This window comes from Rhipicephalus microplus, chromosome 3 (assembly GCF_043290135.1).
Source record: "Rhipicephalus microplus isolate Deutch F79 chromosome 3, USDA_Rmic, whole genome shotgun sequence".
Classification (NCBI taxonomy): domain Eukaryota; kingdom Metazoa; phylum Arthropoda; class Arachnida; order Ixodida; family Ixodidae; genus Rhipicephalus; species Rhipicephalus microplus.
In genome coordinates this window covers 5,747,448-5,762,677 of record NC_134702.1, presented here as the reverse complement: position 1 = coordinate 5,762,677, position 15,230 = coordinate 5,747,448, and the positions used below count along the sequence as shown (strand labels likewise).

General features: G+C 45.4%; 1 protein-coding gene across 1 annotated transcript in view; it reads right to left on the bottom strand.

Moving 5' to 3' along the window:
* The window catches only part of P32 (complement C1q binding protein P32), a 35,995-nt gene extending 23,004 nt beyond the window's left edge, over positions 1 to 12,991 (bottom strand). Inside the window, exons 1-3 of the mRNA XM_037433736.2 lie at positions 12,659 to 12,991; positions 11,976 to 12,123; positions 5,697 to 5,790 (exon numbers count right to left, since the gene is read on the bottom strand). Coding sequence (XP_037289633.2) covers positions 5,697 to 5,790; positions 11,976 to 12,123; positions 12,659 to 12,860 — 444 coding nt within the window. The 5' untranslated portion in view covers positions 12,861 to 12,991. The remainder of the gene's footprint in view (positions 1 to 5,696; positions 5,791 to 11,975; positions 12,124 to 12,658) is intronic.
* Between the last annotated feature and the right edge of the window lie 2,239 nt (positions 12,992 to 15,230).

Sequence of the window (15,230 nt, the reverse complement as noted above, 5' to 3'; positions counted from 1 at the left end):
TATTGACTGTGGGAACTCGGCGACCTGGCATTATGTCTTTTTAACATCGTGGACTTGTGTACGTCTCACCTAGTTCCTGATAAATCCTCACTCGGGAGTTGAACTGAGCGTTGACATGCACGTAGCAAGATAAAAATTGACAGCCTCTATGAGCAATGTCAAGTAAAGCAGTGTTGTAAACTTTGCTTGCAGGGCAGGTGACGATTTCGGGTGCGTCATGACCGCAGACAACGGTGTACAGTGCCTCAGTGAATTCTGCGATTTTTCGGCGATTCCGGGCGCTATCTCGGACAGTGAGCAGCTTCATCAGTACAGATGACGACATAGCTGTTTCTGACAGTGATCAACCTCATCGGTATAGATGATGACATAGCTGTTTCTGACTGCATCGATGCTGAGATCATGGCTGCCACTGTCGGTGCAGCGAAAGTGTAGCCGTGCCGGTTATGAAGCCAACGCCCTCGCCGCCACCACTAACCAACCTTTTGCCGCGCTACAAAGCTTGCATCAACATTCTGTGTTAATCAACGCTGTTGTGGTTGAAGGAGCTGAATTCACCAATTTTAAAAGCTTCAATGATATTGAAGATGACTAAAACTTCACAGCATGCAAGAAGCAAGACAACTTTACGGACTCTTTTCATGCGAAACGAAGTGCAATAACTTGCTGTTCGCACCTTGTTCTGTATTATCCTATGCGTGAATGGTTATGTTAGCGCTTGTAACGATTTCTGGCAACTGTTTCTGGGCCTTATATACGTATATATTCAGTTTATATACGTATATATATTAAATTTCGAATTATCAATATATCGAACTATTTCGCAATCCTCTTCGAGTTCGATATATACGGGATCGACTGTAGTACATAGCTTGCAAGAAACATCAGTCTTCAGATTGCTATTATCTAGCAGAAGTAGCACATTCGTCTTAGTGACCGCACAGCATCTATGTTCGTGCGGCGGATAGTTGGGCATAGCGCAAGTGTTTTGATTCTTTACCTTGTGTATATGACAAATAAGAATTGTTCAGGGCATTATGCAGCCACGAAGCAGTGCCGAATGAGGAACTCTGATCCTTCGTGTCTGCTGTGTAAATGTTCATGGTGTCGCACATAATCGATAAAGCAACTTTGCACGAGATAACGGCTTGCCTGTTATGAAGTGATGCCCGCACACACATACGGTGTTCAGTCTTAAGGTCTTTTCTGTTTAAGCACGCACAAGCCATGTGCTCCCCTTTCCAGACAGCTATTTCATGTGGTCGCACGAGTTTGTGATCACCTTCGACAAAGAGTACGTCTGCACTTCTGGTCCATCTCATTTACACAAGTCTTCTCGTGCGGCAGTCAAATGTTGCACCAATCGCCAGTGCGGCGTACACAGTTGACAGAAAATGCAAGAGCTGCACAGATTGATTCTGTCATCTTCTGCCATGTGCTCATTAATGCCAGTGCATATGCAAAGATTGTATCTCAGAGTTCCACGGTGTGATGTACTTGCAAATAAGCATCATGAACTACAGAACTACAATACGTACTCATTTCGCGGGATTATCAAGGTTCGTTGTAACGAAAGTAGACTGTATGTTCCCTTTAGTACACTGGTGGTATGAGCCAAATGACAACAATGCAAACAACTTATCTTTACTGACAGCGATTTTTTAAACTTCGCAGCCGACTCTAAAATCAAGCTATTATATCAATTCAAGCCACCCCACGCCCATATTGTTTGCATCCTGTGCTACACTTCTATCGCCCCAATCAGAAACGAACAAAGAACGAAGCAGCCTCATTGTTCATCTTGGCAACAGCCACTGCAGAAATACCTGTTCGGTTTTTCATAAGCTGCACCATATGTAGCGATGGATGGAAGCTGGTGCTGTGCACCATATGTAGCGATGGATGGAAGCTGGTGCTGTGCTGAAGGTCCCCCCCCCCCCCAAAAAAAAGAGCAACGTAGGCCAGGTGTTCGTTGCTTAAAGATTCAATACACAGTATGCCTGTGTATTGCACCAATGAATTTAGATCTAAACTAAACCTTCTTTTACAATCAAAAACAGACTAGAGGACTGTCACGTGGACATCACTTCAGCAGAACGAAAAACATCCCCACAACAATAAAAATGCAAAGCAAAGTATCAGCGAAAAGAGAATATGCGGCTATTAGAATCAGTGAGAAATCGGAATCGTACATAGGCTTCATCCAAAAACCTCAAGGTTGCCCCAAAAGGCCATCATTCTCCCAATAGCAGCATCCCTTGAAGGCAGCTTGTTAGCACTGACCACTGGTTCTGCCACAACGGTCTACGCTGAATTTATCACTGTTGAAGACTTGGTGAGTAATTTGCCTTTAGAACTGGCAGATAGCCACAGGCGATTATTTGTGCTCGGATTAATGTTTCAACTTTGTCGTGCTGCAACTAGAGTTCTCTCCTTATTGTAACGCACCACTTTCTGCAAGTTAATTTTTTATGAATGCTAGTACGAATTCTATTTAATACATTACCATTACAAAAGGCGGGAAAAACTAGAAGTTTGCGTGGTGCCTGATATATTTGCTCACATAATGCTAGCAGTGTTCAGTAGTAAAACAGAGGTCTCAAACACACGACCCGTGGGACCTTTTTAGGCTGCCCACGGCTTCAGGGAATAAAATGTTCCTAATTAACTCTGCAATACTCATATTGTTCAGTCCCTCATTGCAATACCACTCTGTTCAGATTAGCTACAGAGATGGGACTGGTCTCAAGCATTACTTTTGTAAGAAACCCCATGTATTAAAGCACAATTGCGGAATGAAATATTTACATTTTGCAATCACCATTTAGATTACAATTATTTTGCCTAGCGATCAATATCACAACGTTTCGAAAACGATGTCAAAACGTCTTCAGAGATTATCTATACACAAGACATAGACAATGCACTTTTTAAAATCGCAGCGTCACATACCATATTTTTGCGCGTATAACCCGCCCCTGCATATAATCCGCACCCCCACTTTCACCTCACCGAGAAAAAAAAAAATCGTCGCGTATTGCCCGCACATTTGATATACAGGAAAGGCTGTACAAAAGCTACTGCTCAAGCAACATAGCACATATGTAGACAGAAAAAGGTTTATTTAGCAAGCAGAATACGCTGTCTGGAAGGCCAGTCACAATTCACTCACTGTCGCTGCTCTCACCGAGCCGCAGTCCTCACTATTATGCACAAGGTCATCTTCGGTTCCATCCATGTTGTTTGTGATGCAGCATTTCTTGAAACTTTTTCGCACCATCTCACCTGGAATGGCCTTCCATGCCTCGACAATCCACTTGCAGAATAGGGCAATATCAGGCCTTCGGACTCGTCCTGTCGGCGTCGTCGTAAAAGCCTTCGGCCATCCACTCGGCGTAATAGCGCTTGACATGCACGTTGAAGGGCTTGTTAAGCGACAGATCTAGAGGCTGCAACATTGACATCATTCCACCGGGTATAACAACTAAGTTGGTGCCGTTGCGTGAAAGGCGGTCCTTCACTTCCTCAGTTGTATGGCCGTGGAACGAGTCAAGAACAAGCATGGACCTCTTTGCGAGCATCGCACCGGGCCTCTTCTCCCATACCATCTTGATCCAGTCCACGAACAAGTCACTGTTCATCCACGCGTTCTCGTGTGCGCGCACCACCACACCGGCAGGCAAATGAACCTTTGGTAGAGTTTTCCTTTTCAAGATGACGTACGATTGCAGTTGTGTGCCGTCGGCGAGGGCACAAAGCAAGACTGTGATGCGCAGTTTCCTGTTCCCGCCGGTCAGCACGCTGACCGAACTGCTGCCCGTCTTCTCAATCGTTGTATCCAACGGCATTTCAAAATAAACAGGAGTTTCATCCGCATTGCGGATTTGCGAGAAAATGTAATTGTGCTGCTTTCGCAGGCCAATTACATATCTCTGGTACTTGAGCAGCTCCTCCTCATGAGAAGCCGGCAAGCGTTGCATTTGGTAGTCCGCCGTCTGAGAGCCCTTGCCGCTTCATAAAGCGGTGCAGCCATCCGCGGCTCGCACGGAACTCGTGAGGTAGGCCTAGCTACCTCGAAAGCCGCCGCACTTTCACTTGGGCCATCTCGGTCGATACGGCGTGACCCTTGCTTCTCACATCTTCGATGAACTTTACTAGCTCCGCCTCCAGCTCAGGGTAGGCACCGGTCTTGGGGCCATGAAATGACCTACGGTCGCGGTGCCCGGCTTGTAGGCTCTCTTTCTTCTTTCTCCACAGTCGCACGCAGGACTCGTCCACATCGTGCCGTCTTCCCGCTTCGCGATTTCCGAATTCCTCGGCGACGGCGATGATCTTAAGCTTTTGCTGTGTCGTGAATGCCTGCCGCCGTATGCTACTCATGGTGACAGAACAGATCGACTTAGGCTTGGCGAACGGGTCGAGATCTGGAGAACTAGCGGCGAGCGAGGTAAAGAGCGCTCACACTTGGCGACAACTTGACAGCACTACCCCTTCTAGTACACTGTAACAGCACCCTGGAAACAATAGAACCGAAATGCATGCCTGCTACCGCATCAAAAAGTAGTACATTAATTTACTGATAATATCTCTATAGACACTATAATATCTCATTTGCTTTGCTGAAATAAATACTGCTTTATTCATTATGGAACTTACATGCAACTTTCTTAGACAGCACCAACTTTTCGGCAAGCCCTTTCCAAAAGTAAACATGGCGTTCGTGACGTAGGGACATGTGGAGGGTCACTGAGCGGCCGCGAACGTCCAAAAAATATACTTGTGGTGTGACAGTGAGATTTTACACTGAACAATCGACTTGTCTCTCCCCAAATGTTTTTCTAAACGCTTTAACGATGCAAGCAAGCGAAACCAAAATCAACCGCAAGCTGCCGTGCTACTTGCGGAGTAACACGAATTTGCGGAAACCGCCTCCGTAGCCTTCGCCACACTGTTAAGGGGCTTCACAGCACAACACACATTGCTGTGAAGCAGCACTATAGGAAAAACACCGCGTATTATCCGCAACTCCACTTTGCCACTGAAATTTTTGTGTTTTTGGTACGGGTTATACGCGCGAAAATACGGTAACATTTCACCCCTCCCTCCCCCCACCTCCACTTCAACCTTCTTCACTTGCAGAACCAAATTTTGTGGCCAGGCCACAAGCAGAGCAGAGTTTGAAACAACCATATTAAATGTGCACTAAACAGAAAAAACAATCATATAAGTAAATTACTCTTGCAATTTTAAAACCACCACTCTTGCCACGAGAACAGACTTGGGAAGAGGAAAAATGTACAAAAAGAAAGAAGTTTAGTGGCCTAAATCCACGATGTCACAATAATTGGAATGGCAACTTTCAAGTGTTGCCAACGTCTGCAGTTTCTTTTGGTGCATTTTTTTTTGTTTACCATATGTCTTCTTAGAGCAAGAGCGGTGCTTTCGGTATAGCAAAGTGACTCGCCAATACGAAAAAAAAAAAGACGCTTTTAACTGTGGTGCTTAGTCGACTATTTCTAGAAGTGTTTCATCCTCTGTGAATCTAATTCAGTTTCAATGTCATACCAACTAGCCCCCCCCCCCCCACACACACATTATCTTGCTTTTTAGTGTCCCTTTAACACTCCGGGGCAAGCATCCTCTGTACAATTCCATATCATCCTACGAACACACACACTCATAAAAAAATGACTAACCTCTCCTGGTTCGGGAGCGTTATCTTGGTTGCCACTGAACTCATCCGCATCTTCTGCATCCACAGAGTGGTTCACATTCAAGTGGACTGTGATCCTAAAAGAAAACCATTTGACCATGACAGAATATAGTCACTGGCACGAAAAAAGAATGACATCACACTAAAAAGGCAATGCAAATAACTGTGCTCATCCGCGGATTACCAGCATGCAGGCACATGCCGAACGGTCTCCTAGGAGAAAGCTCAATTCTCTTCAACCACGGCCTCTGGGCTCACCTAAGCGCGCTGCCAGTAGACCGGTTTGAGAGTATCATCAACATGGAGGCCAACATAACGTTAAGATTGAGTATTGTCACCGATCATAATTTGTTTTAGTGGAAATCATGTTGGCGGAATCGATAAATGGGAAGAAAAACCTGCTGTACTGAGAGCTGCTGATGACTGACCGCGTTGCTGTAGTATGCAGTGCCCACTTACAAATAAAGCAGGATACAAATATTGACATGGGTCGTGTTTGCCTGCTATTGAATCCTGTGTGTGCAATGATTAAAGGAACAACACACCTGCTTCTGTCCAACTTGCAAATCAGAGCACATTAAAATTGATAAATTGGTCATAGATGATCATCTTAGAATACAGCCCCGAAAATTAACTAAACTAAGTGTTAACCGAGGCAAAATAAACTGCAAAGACAGCAGTGCGGCTCAAGCAGAAAAAAAGAGTGCTGCTTTCCAGCCTGTTCGATTGCTAATGGTGCGACATTCCTTTGCCACAACACTGATGTGAAAACCAAGTTGAGCTCATCCATCTGCAAGCCGTGCAAACAAAGCACGAATGAGAAGAATTGCTGATGTGAGGATGTCATGTGGTGCTTGTGAGGATGCCGGTGAAATGAGGATGACAGATGACCATGCTGTTGAGCCATCATGACAGACAAAGGAAAGGAAAGAAGAGACACGCGAGAACCTTGAGAAAAAGAAAACAGAGAAGTGGAGGAAAAGAGCAGAGAACGGCAGAAGAAGCAGCCATGAAGAGAAGAGATCCCGGCTCCTGCCAATGTCTTTCAGCTAATGGCACTAAACGGTGTGGGGTCTCGATTGATACATAACTCATTATGTAATACGCTAGGACATCCGCACCATAACATTACCATACACTCCATGACAAACACGCTAACACACCCCAGGCGGCATCGCCAACGCTTGACTTACTATGTGGGCCCCCCGGAGCGCAGGCCCGTGGTGCCACGCGCCAATGACCCACGCTAGAGACAACCGTTCGCGGCAGCCGCCACGCGCACAAGAGACACACTCAACTCTCGCCCGCCACCAAGGCTCGTTTCTGCCAGGGGTCGCTGCCGGCGCTACCCCATGATGATGATGACAATAGTGGTGCTCAACACGAATACAACACCACCTATTGCCCGGCAATCGTCACCCAAAATGTGGCTTTGGGGCGCCACACGCCGCAACCAACTTTATGGGGGGTGTCAGCACCCCTACAACAGTAGACACAAGTTCGTAACTTGTCTGAAAGTGTAAATCATGCTGTCATGCTGCAGTGCACGTACACTATCCATTCTGAACACTCGGATCTAGTCACTTGACTTCCAATGGAGCTTTGAACACCACAGCAACGACTCCTGCCTAATGCACGGTGATGTGTGCTGCCCAGCTTTCTTTTCTGTGCATATGTAAACTGTGAAGACTTCAGATACTACCGTAATTACTCGAATCTAACGCACACCTTTTTTACGGTTAAGCGAGTTCATAAATCGTATGCGTGTTAAAATCAAGTGCGAAAAAAAAAAAATGAATACGGTCATTCTATTGCCATCGGCATTTCCAAAACGGCCGCCCCCTACGTGCTTCGGCATGGCGCGTCGGCCATTGCTGCCTATGTGTTTCCCATATGCGGCACTTCGTACGTGTACTGAGGAGTTGGTCATCTTGTTGTTCATTAGCATCGACGGCATGAAAGGGCACACTCCAGAAACTCGACGAGTGCACCCCGATGCCGATTTTAAAAGAAAAGTCATCGCATGTGCCGAAACAGACTTAAATCGGGCCGCATCGTGGTCGTTCGGAGTTCCCGAAACGTGCGTGTGGGACTGGTGGAAACAAAGGCAGAAGATTGTCAAAGATTCATGCAAAGGCTTCAGTGGACCACAGCAGGGTCGGTTTCCGCAAATTGAAGAGCTGCTCGCCGAGTATGTGCTTGAGCAGCGAGCGGCACAGCGGCCCGTGACGACAGAATGCTCTAAGTGCGGGCTATGCAGTTAGCTTTAGAAAAAGGGCGAACGCGGAGCCAGTTCAAAGCGAGCAGGTGCTGGCTAACTAACTTTATGAAGAGGAAAGGCTTTTCCCTCTGAAAGCGAACGGGCATGCGCCAAAACTTGCCGGAGGAGTACGAAGAAACACTTCACAGTTTTCAGAGGTTCGCCCTAAACTTGCGGCACAACAACGGCTACCTGCTTGGGCAAATCGGGAATGCCGATCAGACGCCTCTTTACTTCGACATGCCTGGCACCACAACCGTCGAGAAGAAGGGGGAGAAGCAAGTTCGCATGCTGACATCGGGCCACGGTAAAACAAGAGTGACGACAATGCTCCGTTGCACGTCAGATAGGCACAAGCTTCCCCCGTACCTCATATTTAAACGGAAGACGCTCCGGAAAGGAGTCATTTTCCCAAGCAGTGTGATCGTGCGGGCCAACGAGAAAAATGGGTGCGCGTTGCAATCGATGTCTTACTTTTTTTTTTCGTGGTGAAAACCGAGTGCGCGTTACAATCGAGGGCACGGTAGAATCGAGTAAATACGGTACCTCTTACCATTTTGTGTAGGACGCGAGTGGTGTGTTAGTGTATATTGTCGCGCCTGAGATGCCCCGACTAAGAAATGCATTCTCATTGAAAAGTATTCAATCAATGTCAATGAAACTGTGTGCATGAGCTACAATAAGTCAGAAAAAATCTGAGCTAAAAAAATTGCTGTTTCATAAAAAGTGAAGCTATGAAGAGATTACACAACAATCTGAAGCCTCTGTGGCCTTGTGCATGCAATATTTTTTTTTACAACTTTATAAATAATGTAACATCTTTTCAGTTCAGATGTAAGCCATGAGTCTCTATAACAACACGGCTGAATATTGTTAGATTCTTTTCAGTAATTGCAGAGAAAATGTACATTGAATCGGTGAACACCCTTTAAAAATTAGGAGTGGGCCATAGGAAGGGTGGAAACCTAGGCATAAAGAAAGGGTGTCACTTGATCTCAGTGGCATTTTTTGTGAGCACGCAAAATTTTATGAGAATACTTGCAGCTGTTTCTAACATATTAGACTAAAACTGATATATACAATTAAACCTACCACACCCAATTAACCATGGTACACTGTACCTACTTTTTCTGCAAATGCTATGGGAATGCAATGAAGGATTCGATTAACATCCACTTGGTAGGAAAGAACCATTAAATAAAAATATGAAGACACCGACCACAAGAGAATAAAAATGTGTTGACGTTGGGGGACTAATATTAAAATCCATGCTCACAATGTTATGATTGTGAACAAGGCTCAAGTTTTGGTGCCAAAACACCAACCACAGGGATGATGATGAGCCTTTCGCAGCAGATATTGTGGCAGGGAAAGTGATTTGCAGCACGAGTTCAGTTTCAAAACAGAGCGTAATAAAAACAGAGGACACAAGAGGCAAAATGCTCTTTTGCCTTCGTTCACATAGCAGACTAGTGAAATTTTAAACATGCTCTAACGATGCTCAAAGGATAACGCCACTTGAGCAGCTTTCTCTATATGCCTTCTGCACAGTATATGTCCCCTTGCCTCAGCTAGCAAAATGGAGACAGAAAGCCAAGTGGCCTGTTGCAGCAGCTCAAATGGCCGTAGCTCCAACTTGAAGACACAAGAGTGGGCAGTCCAGGGGGCCCGAGAGGCGGCGATGAGGCAAGGCCTCAAAGTTCCCTCATGGGAGACCCGAGCCCGGGTTCTTAAACATCATTGGACTACAATCAACTTGTTTTCATCACATCGTTGTAACTACACTAACTTAGACAAAATTGCAATAAATGGCACACACCACATGTACCTTTCAAGAAACATAGAGTCAGCTGAAGAAATAAAAAATTGTCATACCATGCCTTTCATCTAGGATGCTGCTGCTAGTCTGTACGACATAGTTTTTTGTGGCATATTTAACAGCTTGTTTTTTCACATGTCAAAGTGCAAAAAATCAAATTGTCAAAAGATATGCGCATCAAGCACACAATGAACTTATGCATGACATATCTTGCCGCGCTGAAGTTTTTTGAAGTGCTTGCACTAGCCGCAGGGGTGTAGGCTACATCTGCCTTCACAATTGTAAAGCTGTCGCCAGACTTCCTTAATTTTCACCACTGTACTGAATTTAGGATGTCTCTGCGGTCTTCTGCTTAATGAGCAAAGCCATGCAGCTCTTCCCTTCATTTCTCTCTTTCCCAAACATAGTGCCTCTCTACAATGTCGTCTATAAAGGTCGTCTTTGAGGACTTCTCACAGTTTACAACAGTTTATGATATGCATGTTTTGCAGTGAACTCCTTTTTTTTTCATATTGAATGGTGTACACCTTCTTAACGATGTACCGGTAGAAGGTAGTCATAGGACTACACGAGCATACGACTGACAGGAGGTGGACGACAAGATTTTGATGCATTTACGAAGTTTGTTCCAGTTTGGCAATAAAGACACGAGCAAGTTTTTAGATGCTTACTCATTAGATACACATGGTTAGAAATAAAGATACAGTCGCCCAAATATTCAACTATCGTACACGAGCGGCCATTTTCATGTGCATCAGCACCATAAGATGGAGCCAAGTTGCAAACAGGGTGAGGATAAGTGCATGCCCAGAAAGTGCACTCAGCTCTGCTGCTAGTCTGCTTGGCTATACCTTATTCAGGACGTAATCCCATATCAGCACATTTCAGACGAGAAAAAGTGGCTAGTACTTCTTGCTGTGCCTTGTGTGGTTTTATAAGCCTACTTCAGTCTCTTGTGACACAATAATATCAAACCACCAAAGAACATTAACAAAACTGTAGGGTGATTATTTAATGCATTTTCTTGCATAGTGCACAAGTTGAAAAAATGAGCAAACACAGCTTTTGGACACATTGGCAGCTTAAATAGAGCCCTTCAAAAGCTCTTCTGGCCACAAAACTAAACCTTCTGCATAAGACCGCCACACCTTAGTACAACCATTCAAAGAGGGCATGTGCACACTAAAAGAAATGTTTTTTTCATAGCCCTGTCACTATTTACATTTTCAGGGCTACCAATGAAGTATAGGGGGTATGCACCGACCGTTGATCCTCAAGGTGGCCACACCATCGTTGCACCATTCAGTTCACACGTGCCATCAATGTAGTCCATATGTCAGTGTGCGACAAGTGTTCTAGAGGTCTCTACTCATTCAAGTCGCTGTACAGCTCTCTGACACCTCTTGTGCGGTGAGAGCACAGACTTTTAAGGTGGCAGCCTCTACACTAGCGCTCCTCGCAGAAGACGTCCAGTGCATACCACTTACACATGCGCGATAGGCAGCGCTGGTGGCAGTACATAATAATGCAGAACATAACCAGACCCACCCAAAGTTAAAATTGCAGTGATTTACATGATTTAGTGAACTGCCAGTGAGAACATAGCCAGTGAAATAACCATCAAGTCACAGCACTCTTCCTACATTGTTTTGAGGAAAATACAGATGCAAATGAAAATTTTTACAACGATAGTTTTGTAGGCGTCCAGAACCCCACAAGAAGTCACTACCACTTTGGCCATTACAATCAGTAGCTACAGTAATCTATGAAACATTAATTGCAAGAAGTTGTGGATATACCAAAATCCTCTATCAATGTGATTGGTTTTGCAGAACAGCTGTGTTTTGGTCGCTGCTAATGAGGCTGCATTCTGGGTTGATGAAGCCATAGTGCAGTTACAACCACAGGAGCATGAAGGTGTGTTTGCCAGTGATCAGAAGTGGGCCAAATAAGAAACTGGTTGCTTCCATTTTGATACAAAGCGTCTTTGGTGCGAAGTAATTTTACACAAATGATAAACAGAAGACGGCCATGCCGCACTGTTGCAAAGAGGAATGATGCTAAAGTCCTGGCCCTCGTACACAGCAGCTCTCACTACAAGTGGGCTTCTGGGAAACTTTGTGGAGCAATGTAAACAGGTACTCCGCTATCCATTAAATATAGCTATGTTAAAATTCACTTACGTTTCTCGATTGAAGGACCGCGTCAAGGTGACCTCAGATCCCTCAGTTTTAATATCAAACCCTTCGATCTTGGGAACCTGCGCGGACTTCCTTGCCTTCTTCTCGGCTTCTATTTCTTCCACGAGAAAGTCGGCAAGCTCTTGGTCCCCTGCAAAGACGATAAGAGGAGTCATTGGGCCTTGCTGATGAAATAATTTGCACAAAGAAGAAAGTGCACACCGAGAGAAAAATAACAGGGTAGCCCGTCACTGTCCTTGCTCTGTGGGGGCGCTTTCCTTTGAACAAATACTCCACAGTAAGATAGAAATACGGAGGAGCCCGCTTTTTTTTGGAAAGTCATAGAAACCAACAAGCAATGAAGGTCCGTTGTTTCTGGCTGAAACGTAGCACATGATGCGCCTAGCAAAGTTCAAGGGCCGAGGAGCCCACGAGGTTGCCTCTACGCGTTCTCTTATACTTTTCCCATTTTCTTCAGTTCAGCGGCTACACCCAAAGAGAATACAGAGGAACACACGACCTCGAATACGCGACCCGTTCGTGCGCCTCTTCAGTAAATTTTTTTAATGTTTGCGGGGAGAAGCAACACTTTTTATCGACACAGTGAGCGGGCGGCCAAGTTCGGATGCGTGATACGGGTACAGAGAACCAGATTCCAACAAAAACGCGACATGTTCGCAAGTCACCTTTGGTACTCGCTTGGCTGTAGCTGCAGACCGCTGTTCGGACGGGGGTTGATCTTACAGCGTGCCGGCAAGTGCGGGACAAAGCTGAACTGGACATGGACTTGGAGCCGGGCAGCTCGTGCTTCAGAGCCCGTAGCATAGCACTGGATCGTGCCGGTTTCAGGCAGATTCGAGACACGGATCCAATAAAACTTGTCGCCATGACTTTTACCTTTAAGCGAAACACCAAGGTACGTACAAACCAGCTTCGATAAGCCTAAGGCAAACGCAAACCAAGCCGCCTGCACGCACGCGAGTGAAGTAGAACACGCCACAGAAAACGTGCTCCGCGATTTCCGGCGGATCCGCGCCCGTGGTTTCCGTTCCAATCACGTGATTGGCGCATTGTTGCTCGATGAACGCGTCGGCTAGCAACGTTTACAGATACTTTTCAAATGCATTTCTTAGCGAACTTGGCAACTTTGAGCGTATCTATCTATCTATCTATCTATCTATCTATCTATCTATCTATCTATCTATCTATCTATCTATCTATCTATCTATCTATCTATCTATCTATCTATCTATCTATCTATCTATCTATCTATCTATCTATCTAGCCACCTACGACTTTCAGCTCTCCTGGCCGTTTCGATAATGGTGTCGATATTAAACTTGGTATGGCATAACATGACTGTTTGAAGAACATATTTGACTAGCCATAACATGAAAATTATGACATGTATGTTAAGAATGTCGTGATTTACATTTCATGGATAACGAAATATATGACTGCTGCAAACAGGATAATCCTGACACGCTTGTCATGTGAGAACATGACAACATACTACGCTCATAGCGCGCTCGCGGCCGTTTCGCTAGCTCCACATATACTAAATTTGGTATCACGTGACGTGAATAGATGACGAAGGTAAACGACACATCCAAACATGATAATCGTGACACGAAGGTCATGTACGGCATCATTTACTTCCGCCTCGTAACATTGTGCTGTTTTAAAGTGACATATCAACATTTCTCATTCGTGCTTCGCATATCATCGATTCCCATTGTACGTGGGATCTGCCATTATTTTTTAGTTTTCGAACTCCTCGTTTCGAGGCGAGCGCGATTCGCTCCTAGGATGTGTGAGGACGCTGAAGTCTAACTTTGCGGGAAGCAGCCAAGTATAACGTGTTCTGTGGTATAACCGGCTGCTTCCCGCTGGTTTCATTACCGATGCAGTTTCGTCTGGTAGGTGTTCTGTGGTTTCGTGCGTTCCGTGCGTTCCGTGCTGGTGTTCGGGCGCACTTTTTTGTGTGTGTGTGTGTGTGGTTGTGTGTGTGTGTGTCTTGTCGCATGGCATGCTTCCACGGTCTTCTGAAAACAATTCGACGCCTACAGTCACGAAAATACTCAGACTTCTACGACGTAGGAAACTCTCCGATTGTTGACATCGCCGGCACGATCTGAGCATTGACCACGTGTGGACGCACCGAGCACGTGTGTACGTCTCCAGAGGTTAATTCTACTGTTGCTGCTATCCCGTGCGACATAGCTCAGACCCTTCGGACATCATAGCGATATGTTTTGTGACCGGGCGCATCAGCGGGTAGAGGAAAAGTCCCTGAAATCGCCACTTCTCCCCGCCGTCCGACCCGCGCTGTTACTGCAGAAGTGGGAAAGATCCATGGGAAAGCCTGGGAAAGACGCGCAACGTGGACGATGTTTACTTTCAAAAAAGCAACATCCTGAATTCATATAGGCATATCATAAATGGAGAAGTCTAAACCGACCAAGCTGCATGGGCAAGGAGGAGTGATGAAGTTCCTCGATTATTTCCGAATTTTCCAGTTTAATTGTAATGAGGCCGCAAAATAAAGGGTACCTAGCTGTACAACAACCAACTGCTGCTGCCTTGCGATCTGCCTGCAGAATAATGCCGGCAAGAGGTTCCCGCTACTTCGGAGGACTCCAGTTTTTCTGAGCGACTAAAAAAAAAAAAAAAGTGTGCCTCAACTTCCCTGCAACTAGAGTTCGACGGTCCTTGAGGAGGCGGAAAAACCTCCGGTAATAACGTTCTATAACGCAGAAATCACAGAATACATCTACTGGCACAGCGGAAGGAGGAAGTGCACCACTAAGAAATATTCATTTCAAGGACTGTGTGGGCATGACTGGCGCAAACAGACATATGTGTGTCTTGTATTATTTTAGCGGTTACAGTGAAAAAAAAAGACAGAAGGACAAAAACAACCCAGAACAATGCGAAGATTGCAACCAGCGAATTGAGGAAACGCTTGGTCTGTGCCACCGCCGCCCGAGAACGGAGAAAACTTGAGATACGTACGCCGGCTAATTAAAAAAAAAAAAAGACTGCGTGCCCAGTGACTCTCACTGATCTAGTTGAAGATTTACTGAAGTGCTGAAAGTGTCTCTTCATAGTACATCCATCATGAAACAAGCAAAATGACCGAATGGGTATAGGTACACAACAGATAGTCTTATGCTTTGTTTGCCTCTCACAAGCCTGAATAGTTACAGGAATTCAGCCATGCGCTTGTTCGAAATGGAAATTCGAATGCTCGTGACT